Here is an 18864-nt window from a genome sequence, read left to right on the forward strand (position 1 = left end):
ACGAAAAATGTATTATTTTTTTGTAATGCTTACGTTTTTATTGCTGTGTATATTAACAATATATAAAATAACCCTATGGTGTCTATAATAATAATAATATAAATGTAATAATTAAGCAAACGTTATTATATAAGATAAGTAAATACATTATGTCGTATCTTCTTTCTTCGAACTACTACTGCTTTGATCTTGCAACACCAATGTACACTGATAATGCGGCTTCCATGATACTGTTGGACGTAGGAAATCTAGATGATCGTACATATCTTCTGTAAGAAAACACGGCAAAATTAATAACATTATATTTTTAACTACAAGTTCTCTTTTTTTTCGCACAGAATTATTTTACATCAGTATATATTTAGTGTGATATTAATTACTTTCAAAATATTTATAAATTCCTCATAATATTAAAACAACAAAAGTATATGAAAAAAAATCATCATTGAAACGAATGACTGAAAACCATTTATCAACCGCTACCCCTCCCTCTCCTTATTACTCGGACTTTATGCCTCCTTTAATTTAAACTGTATAAATAAACATAATATTATTATGTTTGTAATCAAAAGTATGGGTATTGTTTGAATTACATTTTCTTTTCAAGTTTCGTTCTCGACATTAAATATTAGCTCATAAATAAATTAACAGATCCTTAATAAACACAATGGTTAACTACTTTGGAAAGTAAATATTTGTCGGCATGCATTCGTTTATTATACCCAATTTATATACCTGAACGTTTGAAAGTACTTTCGTCAATTTCCAAGTACAAGTTTTCACCGGTATCATCATCAAAACTGTGGTCACGTGCATAATTGTCGTAAAATGTTTTGTTCGTATAGCTGGTCATTGGTAATCTCGAATCGAGTGTATTATTTCCAATGTTCATACCACAATTTTCAGCATTACATATCACTTCAATGTTAGGGTTTGATCCCATGTCGGTAGACTTTTGAAGTTCAATATTGTTCACATGCCCTGTATTATATACTACACAAAACAAATTTTTACAACATAGATTATGTTTGTAGATTAGACATCCTTAATATTTAAAGTTTATTAAGTATCAGTCGCCTACCACTAACGATTTACACCAAGGTAATGCAACAAATCAGTAAAAAATTATAGTCATTTTTAATGTGCATAGTAGATACGTTTTATCTATTATTTATTTATTGAAAAAATATAAATTCAACCGTATTATATTTTTAAAGATTAATAATAAAAATATTATGAATAATGTAATTTATTTCCAACACCACTATCAGTACGCGCATATTGTGGTTTGACAACATCTGCTATAGAACATAAAACTATAATTTTAGTTTTGTCAAAACTACAGACTTATGCGATTGAAAAAACTTATATTTATAACAATACGAGTAAATTTGACGAAATTTGATATGAAAACATTATTACGGTCATAAGTTAATTATAATAACTATATTGACAAACAATCCAGGTATTCTATTATTATATTTAGATTCTTGATTATACAACTTTTTGAATCAACAAATACATAAGCATTTATTGTCATAAATTTCAAACGTACTTTGAATTTTACGTTGATTAAAGTAGTAAAAGCAGCACATCATTATCGCCAAGCATATTGTTGAAATCATCAAGAAGATCAAAATCACCAAAATGTCAAAAATCCAGATCGCTTCATTGTCTGTTGGCTGTAACTGAAGGGCGTTGATGCATTCGCTTTCATCTAATAATTTAAAATGAATATAATATGATTTTCAATCTTACAATCGATACATTTTCAATAACATATTTATCTATAACAATAATTGATTGATTTATTTGTATTGTTGCTCAAGTATTATGTACCTACAAACTGCTTCAAACAAGTAATAAAATATCATCAATTATCAAATATGTATAATATTATATAAGATACTAAAAAATAACATTTAACAATTATTTTAATAACTAAATATTCATACAAAGATTCATTGATATTTAATTTAATAAATTATACTTTAATAGTGTTTATCTAATTCATAGCATTTATTAATGAAATATTATTAGAAAAAAAAAATAATATCTATATCAACTAATTAAAAACAATTTGAATACCGTAGATAATACACATTTTTTTTTTTTTATTATAATTTTTTTTTTACGAATTTTTGTGATATAATATTTATATTACAATAAAATTAATTTATCTGAGTTTATGACATTAAATGTTCATCACATTCCTTTATATAGTTATAGATATTATTCAGACCACTGTACAAACAAGTCACTTCCATAGTTGTGCGTAATAATTCTTATTACTTTTTTATTATAACTGTCACTATTTCACCAATATGCCTATGAAGTGTCATAAATTTTTAACTACGCTCTACCGGATTAAATACACAATAATCTATACCACATGTAACGAAACATAACATTTCTACTGTCAAGTTTTTTCAAATTCAATTTTAGAAAACTAAAAATAATACCTAATAAAGATTAATATCTTTACTCCCCCTTCTCATGTACCTATTACATTAAAAAATGATCACGACGGTAAAAACCCAAAGAAGAACAGTATGGAAAAGCAGCTAAGCAAAATTACCAAAGAAATTAATTTTATGAACACTCAATATAAAGAATTCAATAAAAATTCGATCTTACTCATAAGAAACTAAAAATATTAAATGTAAAAAATGACACAAACAAAATAGAAAATTAAAGATTATCGGAAGAAATTACAGCACTTAAACAATATTGAGCAATTGAATATTGGAAACAATACTGCAGTGACAGAAATTAAATAACTAAGACTGTACAAGCTATTACCTATCAAAGAAATTGGTCCAAAAACAAATTGCAATATAAAAATAATTTCAGCCTTCAGACTAAATACACCTAACTCTAACAAAAGCATAATAACATCAAAACTAAAGACATAATATTTGCATAAATAATACCCAAGAATAAAGAGGCAAAATTAAACGGAAAATTCAATACATCATACATGGCAAAGTACCAATATTTACATTAATGAATGACTCACCCCAGCCAAAATATTGCTACTCGTGATAACTAGATTTATTGAAGATAGAAAAATTATACAATTAGTTTCAAACGCTAACACTCTGATAAAAAAAGATGAAAGTTCCAAAATGTTCAAAATCAAAACTCTAAAAGATATAAATAAAATATTATAAGCTTTTTTCCTTTTTTTCCTCTTTTATAACTATATAATTTTTTCTTTTTTGTACATACTTTCACTTACTTTTTATAGCTATATATTATATAATTGTATATATCTATGTACGTTTTAATATTTCGTCATAACGAAATCAATACATTTTTCAAATAAGATTATTTATTTCATGAATTTCATAATAAATGTGACATTATAATATCATAGAAATCGTGGCTAGATGAAAATTCCAATCAACAGCTTACTTCTTTATTAGACTATCAAATAATAGGTAATAGTAATAATATAAGAAAAACTGATGTATTATTATATTAATACTGAATAAAATAAATCATAATACTACAAATATTCATATCTTAATCAATAGTTGACAACCAACACTACTAGAATTTCATAGTAAAAATACGGAATAATCTCCATTTATCAATCGCCGGCTGGTGATAAATCCTAATTCATAGATGATTTAGTGAATATACGAAAAAATATAACAAAAAATTCCAAATATACTAATTTTCTTTTAATATGCGATCTTAAAATTTATTTACTAGATGCAATAAACACATCTTCTAATTAGTAATAACATAAAAAATAAAAACACAACTCTCATACAACTTTATGTCGTATATAAATGCACCTACATGCTGTGAGTAAAACACCTGCTTAGATAATATTCTTATTTATGAGTATCACAACCATTTTAATATCATACCAATTATAATTTTACCGTTACCCAATAACTGTGCAATTAAACTACTCAAACACAATTCCCCTAGTCAGTTATGACAATTCTGATGGACATTACAACATTATTAACTACAATCTAGTTAATAATAAACTAGAAACAATAGACTTAAACATTATAAAATACCTAAAATTTTCCAATAATAGAATATAAAATTTAACAATAAAAAATAAATAAAATTATATCACGAAGTATTACTTATAAAAAGTAAAATCCCAATATCAAAAATCGATGAATTAAACCTAATATTATAAAATCAATATAAAAACGTGACAAAATTCATCAATTTTTACATGAAAACTCTTCAAAATGCAAATAAATTTACTAACAACCCAAAAAAATGTTAGTCCACAGTTAAAAAAACAGCCACTGATACACAAAGAAACGCACAAAAGTTTCATTTAACAATAAATAGGACAACCTATAACCCAGACTTGCATTAAATAATAATATCTAAACGACTATTTTATATCTATGGGTAATAATGACAATAATAAAAACAGAGCCACTAGCCATCTCTCTTCAAATAAAAATAATGATCATTTATTTTACAAAAATAAAATAATTAACATTATAAATAGTAAAAAAAAAAAAGAATATTGAAACTAAGAAAAGAAAGCATTAGCATAAAATTAATTAAAATAATTATAAATTACATTGATGATATCTTAGTAAATATATTTAACCAAATTATAAAAAAAAAAATTTTCCAATAAATATTAAAAATTTCAATCTTACACAAAGAAGGCTACAAAAAAGAACATACACATGTATACTTTTTCTAAAATGTTCAAAAAAGCTAGAAAACTATATTCTCCCAAAAACCTATTTGGTTTTAAAAAAAATCTTTTTACTGAACACGCGTTAACATATTTAACAGAAAAAACTATACTCAAGTAAAGACAATAAAAATAAAATAATTGGTATATTTTTAGATCTAAACAAGGCTTTTGATAGAATTTCTCATAATATACTAATAAGTATTTTATCTTCAATAAGAATAGTTGACAAATCATTTTCATTATTTTTATAATATTTCTATGAACGAAAACAACAAATCAAAATTAATAACTACTCTAACGAAGAAAAAATAATCACCCAAAAAGTTCCACAAGGAACAATTTTATCTCCAATATTATACAAATACATTAGGTCAAATGAAACTGTACGAACAAATAATATTATCATACGCTGATGATACAGTGCTGTTAGTCACGGGTAAAACTGGGATCTTTCCTAACACAGAAAATGATTAAGATATATTAATAACTGGTTCCTAAAACATAATTTAAAATTGAACTTTGATAAAACTAATTTTACTATATTCACACGCCACAAACAAACACTATCAAACATCAACAACTTGAGAATTCATAAGAATAAATGCATATATTATAACGATTGCTCTCGAAATGTAATTATAATTTTATTCCAATAGGTTAAAACTTTATAAAAATTATTCCCATCATATAACAACTTTAAAAAATATGTCAATCTATGGATAATAAAAACATTAAAAACAGAAATACCTAACCCACCAATTCCACATACTCTTCTTATATTCAACGGACTATATTATTCTGTAAACATTTTTATGTAAAATCATAAACTTCTGTTTTATTATTATTATTTATTGTTTTGTTTTTCTCTTCCTTATACAATTAATAAATGAATATTTTAATCTTAAGTTTTTTCTTCTTTTTAACTAGTACACCATTCCATCGATAAGAGCTTTTCTTCAGCGGTGTATAGAACTTATAATAATTATGTGTAATTAAAAAAAAAAAATGTATACTTTCTTGAGTTAAATAATTATTATTATTATTATATATGTAAATTTTCATATTTACTTGAAAAACTGCTGTTGCATGCTATACATCCTTTAATATGATTACAAATTTCCATGGTCACATTGCACATACACATACGTAAACACATTTCTCCGTAATAATTTTTGGGACAAGCTACAATGAAAATAAATTAATCGATAAATTAAACTCAAACTCATAGAAATAATAATTATACTCAGCAGTACAACAGTATTCATAAGATTAACTATTCTTATAGAGAAAAGGAAAGTCATGGCTTAACAATAAGCGTATTATGAGTAACGCTTTCTTGGGTATGTAATGTGTATACAAAACATGATCAAGATGAACATATTTTATTATTAGTTGAAACATAGGCATTTTCATAGTAATGTATCGTAACGAAAAACCTTTTTCCTCCTATTATATCGATTCCTTAATATTTCTTTCATCTCATAAAAATCACAAGTATTACAATATTAGATCAATTTTCACAATCACACCTCTTAAAAATTTTCATTATTTATTGTCTTCAACAATTTACAACATTCTTTACACGTACGATTTTAAAATTATTTTAATAAATTTGGAAAAAAAGATAAAAAACGAAATAATTTTTAAGAGTCTTAAACATAATGAAATTGGTTATTATTGGCGGCTTGTGAACTGGGTGTCTTTATATTTTATCATAAAAATAAACTATCTGATCGCGAAAGCATAGGCTTTTTGTTTTTATTTGTTATCATAAAAAGTATTATAACTAAGACTACAATGGTGAGTGGTTATTAAATTACAATATTTTTATTTTATGTTAGCCATTTATTATAGTATATTATAGTAACATTAATTAAACCAAAAACTCTATATAATAATATTATGTTACCATCAAAATGTTTCTTATTTAACCCTTACAAATGATTACTGTAAAACTATTAATTATTATTTTTAAACTATCAATAAAGTACAATAAAAAACTATCTGATTCGGAATGATACGTTTAAAAATATACATTTTTGTAATTTATCCTTTTTGACTAAGCTTAAAACGTATTAAATAAAAAATTATATTTGAAAAACCAAGAAGTATACCTAAACACATGTACAATAAAATTACATTTTGCTATTTTTTTTTTCTTTTTCGTCGTGTAGGAAAAGTAACTTTTTATAAAACTTTCATATTTGATGTTTTATATCATAATAGTATTGTAATTTATTATTCACCATAAACTAAAAATACTTGGAATCCGGTAAAATTATTCATATGATTGGAATCCTTAGTAAAAAATAAAAATAAAAAATAACATTGAAAAATTGACCATGCCATTTTTGGCAGTGCAATTTCCAGCATTTTTAATATAGAGCAAAGGTGGCTAAGAAAAAAACCGATTTGAATTAGTTATATAAAGTTAGAATATTAAGTTATAAACTAAAAAGTGAAACATTTTTAAATTAACTCGATTAAAGAAAAGTTAATTATTTATTTTTATAATGTCTGCAGTAACATAACATATTAATATGTAATCTTATATAATCTTCTTTTCAAATAATAATTAAATATTTTGTTAAAAATGCATCATATACTATTCTTTTTTTATTGTACAGCACTTTAGTTACAGACAGTTTTTTAAGTGATTGTGCAATTCCAATCATGGAATATTTATTTATTTATTTATATGTAAGATTATTATATGATAAAATTTTATTAAACAAAAAACAATTTATTGATTGGTTTTAAATATAATTATAAATATACAACAAATAAACATGATTTTTACACAATTAATTATTTTTAAAATAAACTAGAAAAAAGTTAAATGTGTAATTAAAATGGATATTTTATCAAGCTAGATGTTTAACTACAATAGTATTTTATGAAGTTAATCTAAAAATTTGATAAAAAAATTCACTGAACTATCAAACTAATTAAAATGTTGATACAAACTACTAAATACCTACCTTCCAATATTATGAGTACATATATCAGGCGATTTTGTTTTTGCGATCGACCGAAGTAAACGTGCAGTTAATTTTCAACGTTGAGAGAAAAAAAAAATAAAGAACAAAAAATGTGAAAAGTTTGTCGTGATATTGAAAATCAGAAATCGCACTTATGTTTGGTTATAAATTTTTGGGAGTAAAAAAAAAGCAAAAATATGTTGCAATTTCCACTGAACTCGACAGTTTTACGTGTGTTTCGTTTTTTCGGTTATCACTAAGTCTGGAAACAAATTGTGCACATATTTGATCTGAACAAGAATAATAATAATAATTATTATAATTATTTTGTTACACAAATTTTCGGACACCTCTTGAACCGGTGACCATTAACTGTACATTAGTACCTATAAATAGTTAACCGTAATTTTCCCCACATTACTATCTGCACACATATAGGATTGACATTTCATTTCACAGTGTAAGTCTATTAATTATTAAATAATAAATAAATATAATATGTATTTATCATACTATTACTATTAAATCCCATGTTACCACTAACATGGAATATACCCAACGCCTAATTTGAGCTGGTGGCTTTTTAATATTTTATTGTTTGCCTCAGCTCGACATTATTTTTTTTCTTGGAAAATATTAGTAATTTACGACATGAAAATTACAAAAAATAAAAAACTGTTTTAGTAACGAGAAGTTATCAACCACAATATCCTAATATATTACATTATTATAATGTAAAAAACAAATTGTGTGATTTTTACTTTTGCCGAGCACAATTATTAAAATATGTAGGTAATGCCTTTAATATTGAATCAATTATAATTCATGCTAATATTCCATTCATATAATATTGATCGTATGTGAGTGTAAATGTCACGTCGTTAAGTTATCGTAATATGAATTATTTATTTTTACAATCAAAACTAAAAACATTTATACAATATTAATTTACATAGTATTGAATTCATATGACGCACAAAATATTTAGATTCTGTATGACTACATTAACTATTACAATAATATGATTTGTAGCTGCAAATAAATGATACAAATGATAACGAAAGTTCAATATAATAATTACAATATTATACATCAGAAAAAAAAAGTTTAAATTGAAAACCAGTATAATAGTACAATTAAATTCATTATCAAACATAAACTGTATTTTTCCTCTGATTTTCATTTATTATGGAAAACTTGAGTGAAATGCAGTAAGTTCGTTTTTGACATATGTCAAGTTATAACGATATTGCTTTAAAAACTTAATGTATGATTTCAAACAAAAAAATAAAACAATATAAACCATATGTTTATTATTTTAATTCTAATGGTTTTGTTCAAAAAAAATATTTATATACCGTTATACAATGTATAATATATACTTAAATACATGAAGGCGAAATAAACAACCAATTAAAATCTAGTTGAATAAATCTTAATCTTATATTTTAATAATACATATAAATAGTATTTATATCCTTATAAATAAATTTTTGAATGAAACGACAATTATTTTTTTAACTTTCAAATATACAATCATATAATGAAAAAATAATTATTTTTTTCTTGTAAATCGTTTAAAGTAAAATAAATATTAGGCATATAATTAAATTTTCATTTTGAGAAATATAATGTTTTGCAGCTAAAATTATATAAATTATTGATTAATCGTTAGGTATCTAGGTATGTGTATTTTATAAGGTATTATCAAAATATTAAATTCTAAAAATAATCTAAATCTCCAATCATAAGTAAATCTATTAAAAGTTTTTAAAAGTACAGAGAGTTCAAGTATTATTTAACTAAATTTGTAATTTATAATTACAATTTGTAAGCTTAACTGTATTTATATTCGCGTAACAGAATACTTATTAGTTATTACTTATTCTTATTAGGTACTACTTATATTAAAATAATACCATCATTATTTTTAATTATAGGATTATCAATGTATTAATTAAAAACCGGATATGTATGCATTTTAAATTGTAAAATATACATGCGAACGTGCATTAAAAAAGTCAAAATATGCAAGAAAAAAATACATAACATGCAAAATAAAATATTTTTATTAAATTTTATATTTGATATTAATTTTGCAATGATAATAATTTATTAATTTTATTTAATTTTTAATAAATAAAAAGTACCTTTAAGATGTATAAAATAGCAAATATGCAATACAAAAATGTAATTTGTTAAATTTTAATTTAATTTTTAATCATTAGGTAATACATTGTAAAAAATATTTTATTAAAATTAAATAGTAAATACGTTTATGATATAAATAAAAAAAAGGTACGATTTAATATAGTATGTTAATTAGAAAAACAATAAGTTATCAAAGTATAACAATTAATATTGATAAAATAGGTAGACACGTTTCCGCTATAAAACTCGTATAACCAACCTAATAGAAGTTAAGTAACTTATTTTTAGCATCCGAATATTTTTTGAGTCGTAAAATATTTGATACCTATTATATAAACGTACCTATAATATGTTTCTATTTTTTGCTCAACACCCATTTTAGATAGTTAGGTGTATATTTGTACGGTTTTTTTTTTTTAAATATACAAAATATACACTAACGTCAGAATATACAAAAATATGCAGTATAAAATTTTGATTTTTAATCGATCAATTAATAATTTGTGGACACTCATTGATTTAATTAATATGATATTGAAAATTGCAACATGCATTTTATGTGAAATTTGGTCTTTAGTAATAATGATATAAATATGGTTTTTAATCAATTTATATTTGCAACTACAACGTGAGCTGGTAAGGCTAAGTGATATACTAAACAAATATAATTGGCATGAAAATATAAAATATTAGGTGATAAATTAAGAATCAAGAGTATTCATATAGTGTAGTTCTGTTCTAAGACAAACTATAATATTTCAATTTTATTAAAGATGATTATTGATAGAAGTATAAAAATTAATTTAAAAATAGAATCTGTTAGTTAAAAAGTAGTAAAAACTTTAAAAATAAATAATTTGAGTATATCGTTACACACAAATCAACAAATCCATTTAAGATATTTTATTAAATAAAAAAAATTAGACATGTATAACATATTATTGTGACTTTTGAGTACCTATGTATTATTAATTACATTCCTACCGATTTCACCTACTACATTAATTCATAATACCCACCCTCATTCTATACGAATGTATTCACTTTTAATAAAATCGTTCATCTCAATGTATTTATCGTTAGTGTAATTTAATTTGTACCAACTTTTCTCAATTTCATAAATTGTAAAACTTCTCAATCCACTAATAAAAAATTAATATTATAACTATGTTTTTCTTTTTACAAATCGTATTCAACATAATACTATAATTTTAATATTATAATAGCCAAATTAAATTGCAAAAATACAGATGATTAATATCAATAAGTAGGTATACGTGTATACTTTAAATATTATGATGGATTGGAACAATGTTTTTTTTTTTATTCCCCACATACAAGCCAGTGGTTATAATATTTTTTTGTTGAATAAAATACTTTGTTTTACATACCCGAGTACGCTATCTATTGGTGTTAGCCTAAAAAAATACTTTTAGCATTAAAGTCAGTTTTTTCTTTTTATCTAAATGGTGTAAGTATTTAAAATAAAAAAAAAAAAATCATTTTATTTGCAACTGTTCTATAATTATTATTTATTACGATATCATATGATTATTTGAGTACACATATAAGTGTCTACATCGCAAGAAAGTGTCTTAGTGTAAATTCATTCAAAAATCTGTCTATGCGTATTGCTGTTATTAACATTGAAATAAAATTATAGAATTATTATAATGTTTAACTAACCTTCCGAGCACGTAGGTCCATAAAATCCGGGCTCACACAAACAAATTCCATCGGACTCTCGACATTTTGCATTTTTATGACATCTACAAGTTGAATTGCAATTCAAACCGTACGTACCTGGTGGACACGTTTTCTCACATTCGTTTCCGACCAAACCGGGTTTGCAGACACAAGTTCCTATTTCGTATAAACATAATAAAATATATGGTTATCGATAAATGAAAAACCTCGTAATATTATGACTAATTTTTATCATTGGATATTATTTTAATCTATTTTATAAATAGTTTTTATTATAAAATATTACTCCGACTACCCAACACGTTATTTTTATCCCCTAAGTAAGATTTAAAAAAAATTTGCATTCATCTAGTTTGAAATTATGCGATCATATTTTATGATTTATTAATATATCACACAAATTTGAATTTTTTTTCTGTCAAATAATGAAAACACCTTTAAACATAAATCATTCCGTTTCGAATGTCACACCTTAGTATTTGAATTTCATTTCGTCACGTAGGAATAATAATATTTCTAGAATATATTTGAAGAGTACCTACACCAGTTTTATTCAATTTACCCCATGCGGACACGCACTGCAGTATCCGACCTGTTATATCGTGAAAATACAAATTATACATTAATGCAAAATATATCAATACAACCGTTGATGGGTTGTTTGCATTTGCATGTGCCGGTTAATGGTTCGCAGTAGTCATATTTGTGCCAATTACAATCACACACCGTCTTATTATTTTCCCCGTCGATTCTGGATTTATTCCCAATAAGACAGTTCTTTCCCGATAGACCCGATGGACATGTACAAGATCCTTTAAACAAATAAATTAATAATAATACGTCGTGTAAATGTAAATAATTGTGTTATGACGAAAAAATCATCGAATAAAATAGCATTTCGTACTATTTGTGTTTGATATTTTTATTTGCATGCATCCACATGTAAATTCGTGGTATACATTTATCTTAATGATAATAATAATCGTTAAACTCAATTAAAATAATTTTAAATTTCGCGTTCTTATTTAATCATGATATTTGATTAACACTAAAACTTTGATAAAATACACCGTACCAATGACTGGATCACATAAGGCACCGTTTTGACATTTACATTCGTTTTGACATTTATAGCCATAGAATCCCGATGGGCAATTTGACGAGCAATATTTTCCAGTATATCCTGGAGTACAATGACAGTCGCCTAGAAAATAACTTTATTAAAATATAGTCCAAAATGTTTTGAATGATTAATTGTACCGTTTACTGCATCACATTTGGCACCATTTTGACATTTACATATATTTTGACAATTTTTTCCATAATAACCCTGGGGACAAGTATGCTTGTAATTATTTCTTACATGCTCTGGTTGGCAGGAACAAGTTTCTGGAAAATACATCACGTTTAGATTGAAATAAAAGTTTCGATTTATTGTAAATTGTATCATAAAAAAAATCACAAAGTAAGCAGTCTACTTAATTTTCTTTTAAATTAAATTATGTATGTATAATAGTAAAATATTCGTCATTTTAAAATTTAAAATTACAAAACTAGATTCTTTCAAACAATTAACTTTGTATTTCTGCTAGTGTCCTTAAATGCTAATATTATTAATTTAAATTATTTATACCATTTGCTGAATTATATAATGTACCACTTTTGCAATCGCATTTATTTAATTCGACATTGTGTTCTTCATATCCTGTTAGACAAGTACAATCACCTAAAAAAAATCAATGTAATTAATCAATAATAATTGATTACTTAGCTGAGCTTAGTTTAATTAAAATATTTAAATTACAAATTATAATTTATCAATATAATATGTTGTATACCATTAACTATATCGCATTTTGTGCCATTTTGATATTTACATTCATTTTGACATTTATAACCATAAAATCCTGGTGGACATTTTACTTTACAATTAATTCCTGTGTATCCTAGTGAACAGTAACAAACACCTGAAAAATATCTTTCTATAAGTACTTATAATATTGCTATTTGTTATAATTTTTATCGAAAAAAATATGTACATTATTAAATAGATACTACAAAAATAAATAGTATTATACCGTTTACTGGATCACATTTTGCATTATCTTGACATTTACATACGTTTTGGCATTTATGACCGTAATATCCAGATGGACATAGATTTTCACAATATTTTCCCCAATATCCTTGCTGACAAGAACAATTACCTATAAATATGTTTCAACGGTTTAATGTCATAGTAAAAATTGTTAATGTAATATTTATATAAGATTCAAAGCTGTGTTATGAATATATAAATGTAGGTTTTACGATTCATTTGTTTTTTTTTTTATTTTTAAACGACATAATTTATAGTGAAGAAATTTTTAATATGGTTTTTAGTGATTCTAATTCCTCGTACTTTAATAATAATCATTAGAAAAACTATCAAAAATCAATGGAAATAGGAATATATACTCAAAATTTATTTTCTATAAAGTTTAATTTACTGATTTCTATAAAACATTTAGAAAAAACTTATCGAATAGATCAATCAATCCTGATAAAAACTCTCGACTCAATTAACACAGATAAGCGACCTTTGGTCTTCTGGTTATTATCCTATGTGATATAATATAACAAATAGATTCGTTTATATATTGATCTATAGTTCATCATCAACAGTGATAACTGATAAATGTTTACTCAAAAATCAGGTATTTCTCGAGGTACTTTACTATCCCCTCTTTTATTTGCTTTAATTTAAATTTTCCTCCTTTAGTTAAACATTATGCCCAAACTTTTTCCAATTTTATGTAGCTTTACCAATGTGTTAACTCAATCTTCAACTATCGTCTTCATCTAGAGAATCTAGATAGATTAGTTGCCTAAAGCTTGTCACTTAGCCTCTCCTTAAATATTTAAAATTCTCAAAGCTTGAATCAAAAAATTATATTTTTTGAATATTAATAAAATTTAAAAAAATTAAAATTCAATAGTTCTGAAAAATAATATAGTCATATTGATTGTATCGAATTATAATACATTGTACACCTACCATTTGTATAATTGCATGTAGCATTATTTTGACACTGACACGTTTGCGTGCAATCAAATCCGTATTTTCCCAATGGACAACCTTAAGTATAAAAAAGTGAATTATTTATAAAACTACTTTTTTTTTTAATAAAAATGTTTAATTTTTATAAAACCAACGTACCTATACGTATACGACAAGACGGTCCATCGTAATATTTATCACAACTACACACATTCGGTGAAATACATGTGCCCCATACACAGGGATCTCTACAGACAGGACGACATCTTGTTCCATTTTGTGTTTTTTCGTAGTCTTTACAGCATGTATTGATGATTTCAAAGTTGTTTTCTAACTAAACAATAGATTTATTAGATCATAATGTTTTATAGCTTCTATAAGATATCTCTGTATATACAATAATATGCATATTATAATATGAAATTTTAACACTTATTTAGAATAGTGAAAATACTTAATCGATAAAAAATGTATTACATATATTCCTTTTTTCAAAACTTACATTAGGTTTTTTAGTACGATTTCGAAAAACCACAAAAAATGTGGTTAACTTTGTGCACATCTGTATAAAATTATCATAATCTCATAAAAATACTACGCACACACTTTTACTGGTTATTTATTGTGGTACGTTAACTATACTGATCATCTGCCTAATAATAATTGTATAGTTATACTTTGTTTTGTCGTACCATTGATTTTTTTTTAAGTTACGTCCAAAGCAAATGCATTATTAAATAATATTTAATTTTAATTTAAGTATTAAAAGTGTATTAATTATATAAGTAATTAAAATCACTTGCATACTTGTTAGTTTTTATTTCAAAACATAGTGTTTATTGTAATCAGAACGATGACAATACACTAATAAATAATAATACATGGTTAACGTTCTTAAATTAACTCTTATAATAACATTATTTCGTAATTTGCACAAATACCTAGCTAAAACTATGTTATAATTTATTTTGGTTATCATGTTATGATACATTGTATATTTTATATTAATTGTAAAATTAAACATAAGAAAATATTTTTTTATTATTTAATATAACAAAATAATAGTCATTGTATGATAATGCTCTGCATTAACTAGTTAAATATTTTAAGTAAGTTACCTACTTTCAACTGTTACATAACGAGTTACAATGTTTTAAATGTAATTAAGAGTTAAACTTTATTTTTGTCTTGTCAGTCTAATAATACATTTTTTTTTTTTTTTAATTAAAAACTAATTTTTGTTTATTAAAAAAGTAAAATAATAAGAAATATTTTTTATACCATATTATATGCATTGCAAATACTCAACATGTAAATTGCCAAAGTAGAGTTTTTGAATGTATTATTTCTGAATTTACGTAGATGTGGATCAATATTACGTATACAAATACAAATTTATATAAATATCTATAAAAATTATTAACAAACACATATAAATTAATTTCAGTTCTCTCAACAATAACATTGATAATTGAGTTTGGCATTTAAAAAGACAAAAGATTCCGAGATCTTTTAAATAATTTACTAACAGAAAATTAACTTAAATAATAACTTATGTTGTTACAGTTCTAACACTGTATGCCTTCCTTTCTATTACCTATTAAATATTTTTGAATAATCATTTTGTATGTATTATTTTTTCTATATATTTTTGTTTTTCTACATAAACTTTCATTAAATTTCAGCTTTAAATAAACATATAACTTTTAGATTTAAAATTAATTTATCCAATGTTCTATATTATTTTTAAATTGAAAAATTAGTTAACCTGCCCAGCATTGGTGTATTGACTTTTAATAAAAAATTTGATCATTGATACAACATAAAAAAATATAATAAAACAAAAATAATAATAAATTAAGTATAATAATGTAATCCATTAGATAATGTATTAATCAAAATCTTAAAATGTATTAAAATCAATATTATATTTAAACTATAATAGATTTTTAAAGTATTTTAGATGATGTAACATAGAATTAAAATGTTTTAACGAAATATTTGAACTAAAATGGTTATAATTTTGAATACAGTGTATAATTTATAAATATACTCTGTAGTCTTTTCAACTTTATATAAAATGATTAAATATTATCAATATCTAGTACAGTATGACTTATAAACAGAGATAACTTAAGAATATAAAGTATTTTATAGCTTATAATAGTTATAACTAATAATAACTAAAATCATAATACATAGTTGTAGTATGGAAATATGTTATTATTTATTACCGTTATAATTAAAATAAGTATTATTTAATCTAACACATTCAAATACTATAACGCATAAGTTAATTTTAATAAATAACAATATAAATCAGGACTTACGGTTTCAGTTTGAATCGGAATTGCAGTTTCAGTTACAAAATAACATACAAATTTTAAATTTTTGAAACAGAAATATGGAATTTTGGACGAACGGATTTCATATTTCGTGACTAATTGTTTTGAAACGTAACTAAAAATTATAAATTTTTAATTATTTTGTCTTCTAATATTTAAAATTGATAAAAAAATTTCAAAAACATTGTTATGATTATCAAATATTAAAGTAAATTATGTTACAATTTTAAATTAATGAAAGTTATTTAAATTTTAATATTTAAAATCTAATAAATTCTAAAAATAATAATAATATGTTTTTATGCTCAATTTTCAATAAATTCGGAATAATTACAAAAGTTACTAAGAGATGCAATTATATCTATTGTAATAAAATATTATTTTATATAAAGTTGATTTAACAGAAAATAGGTTTTGTAAACGATACAAGTTACGATTTAAATTAAAAAATAATAATAATAATATTTCACTAGTAATTATGATTTTTTTGTTATTGTTCTTATTTATGTATTTAACTTAAGAAATTTTAATTTTTTTAAAATTAATTTCGACTAAGTCGAGTTTTTGAATAGTACATCACTTACTTTTTGATAAACATGCATATGTTCGGTCCAGTCAGTTTAGGGACGGTAGAATTGTCGAAGATTATTTTTGTGGAATTATTAATAGCGAATTTTGTAAAGTTTCCTATAGTAAATTTTGTAGAGTTATCAATAACGATATCTGTAAAATTATTTTTAGCGATATCCGTGAAATTTTCAATGTTGAAATTTGTAGTTTTATTGGCGCCATTTTCTGAGTTTTTGATGATAAATTCTATTAATTGTTCGATGGAAGATTTATTAGAGATGCTGGTAGTGGAAGACACAGGGAAGTGGACGCAAAACTCGAATAATATGACCGCAGTTATAAAAATGAACCCAACGTCCATATTTTTTGTTGTTATAACAACAGGTATACCGGTAAATACTGCAAATACAACTACCGGAAATTTGATTCATCAGTGGTCATTAATGAAAAATTAAGCACCCACCACAATCTGAGTATACGAACTGTAACTGAGTCGTCAAAACTTGAGCAAATACTGTGAATTGATCAACATAAGTTCACTATGGTTATACGATGCGAGTTTTCCGACGGCCGGTCGAAAAACGCTGGACTACTGCAGTGGTGGTTAATAACTTGGATGATATAGTGCCGAAGGTATGCGACAGTTAATCACGTGGACACGTCGTAAATGATCGACGAAGACGAGAAATCGCATCACCCCGCCCGATCGATCATTTTAAGTTGTTATTTTTCCGTTTTATCACAAACTCATAATGATTGACATAACGATCGTCGCGCACACAACGTAATTGATTATTAAATCTAATAGTATTACGAGCTCATGATAAAAATATAACATCATCATGAGATTTGTATTGTTAATAAATTGTCTTCGCGCCGCAATGTGATCCGATTCTACGACCAGTTTGATGTATACTAGGACATAAAATTCCTCATCACGTATACGAATCCTCGTTATTATAAATATATGTTTCGAAGAGAAATTTCAAAGAAAATTTGGTATTGAAAGTTCTTCATTATATAATTTAAAATTTACCTAAGAACTTTTCAATATTTTTTAAACCTTATATAGTTCTATATTATGATGATACGTGAACTACGAACGGCGACGTAACGAGTGACGAGCAGTTAAAGAGATGTACTTTTTAGATTATTTTCATGACAAAATTATTTTACTTAATAAATAATTTCGTATTTGTTAGCTTGATACAACTACGTAAATAAATTATGTATTAAATATTTTACATTTTACTTTATAACAGTTTTACAAAAAAATATTTACCAAAAATCAAAAAACTCAATTTAAAATAATAGTAATATTTGATTTTTAACGGTCCGATAGTCGATTGAAATATCTCTGTCTGTGAGGATTCA

At 24.1% G+C, this 18864-nt stretch overlaps 1 protein-coding gene across 4 annotated transcripts; it reads right to left on the reverse strand.

The window, feature by feature from the left end:
• Positions 1-12: 12 nt before the first annotated feature.
• On the reverse strand, positions 13-18131 carry LOC112597913 (protein draper-like). Of its 4 annotated transcripts, none has more exons than XM_025344144.1 (15): positions 17505-18131; positions 16906-17035; positions 14735-14909; positions 14573-14653; positions 13614-13742; positions 13374-13502; positions 13169-13261; positions 12796-12924; positions 12611-12739; positions 12183-12347; positions 11515-11691; positions 5765-5878; positions 1556-1717; positions 736-993; positions 13-266 (listed from the first exon to the last, which is right to left on the reverse strand). In XM_025344144.1, the coding sequence occupies exons 1-15, from the start codon at positions 17849-17851 to the stop codon at positions 148-150; spliced, it is 2337 nt and encodes a 778-aa protein (XP_025199929.1). In that variant the 5' UTR covers positions 17852-18131; the 3' UTR covers positions 13-147. The 4 variants fall into 4 exon arrangements, with proteins under 4 accessions (XP_025199929.1, XP_025199928.1, XP_025199930.1 ...); XM_025344143.1 differs by having other exon boundaries at positions 13-269; positions 17505-18112; XM_025344145.1 differs by lacking the exon at positions 5765-5878 and having other exon boundaries at positions 13-269; positions 17505-18130.
• Positions 18132-18864: the final 733 nt, after the last annotated feature.

The sequence above is a fragment of the Melanaphis sacchari genome, unplaced genomic scaffold (assembly GCF_002803265.2).
Source record: "Melanaphis sacchari strain LSU unplaced genomic scaffold, SCAv2.0 Contig44_pilon_pilon, whole genome shotgun sequence".
NCBI lineage: Eukaryota > Metazoa > Arthropoda > Insecta > Hemiptera > Aphididae > Melanaphis > Melanaphis sacchari.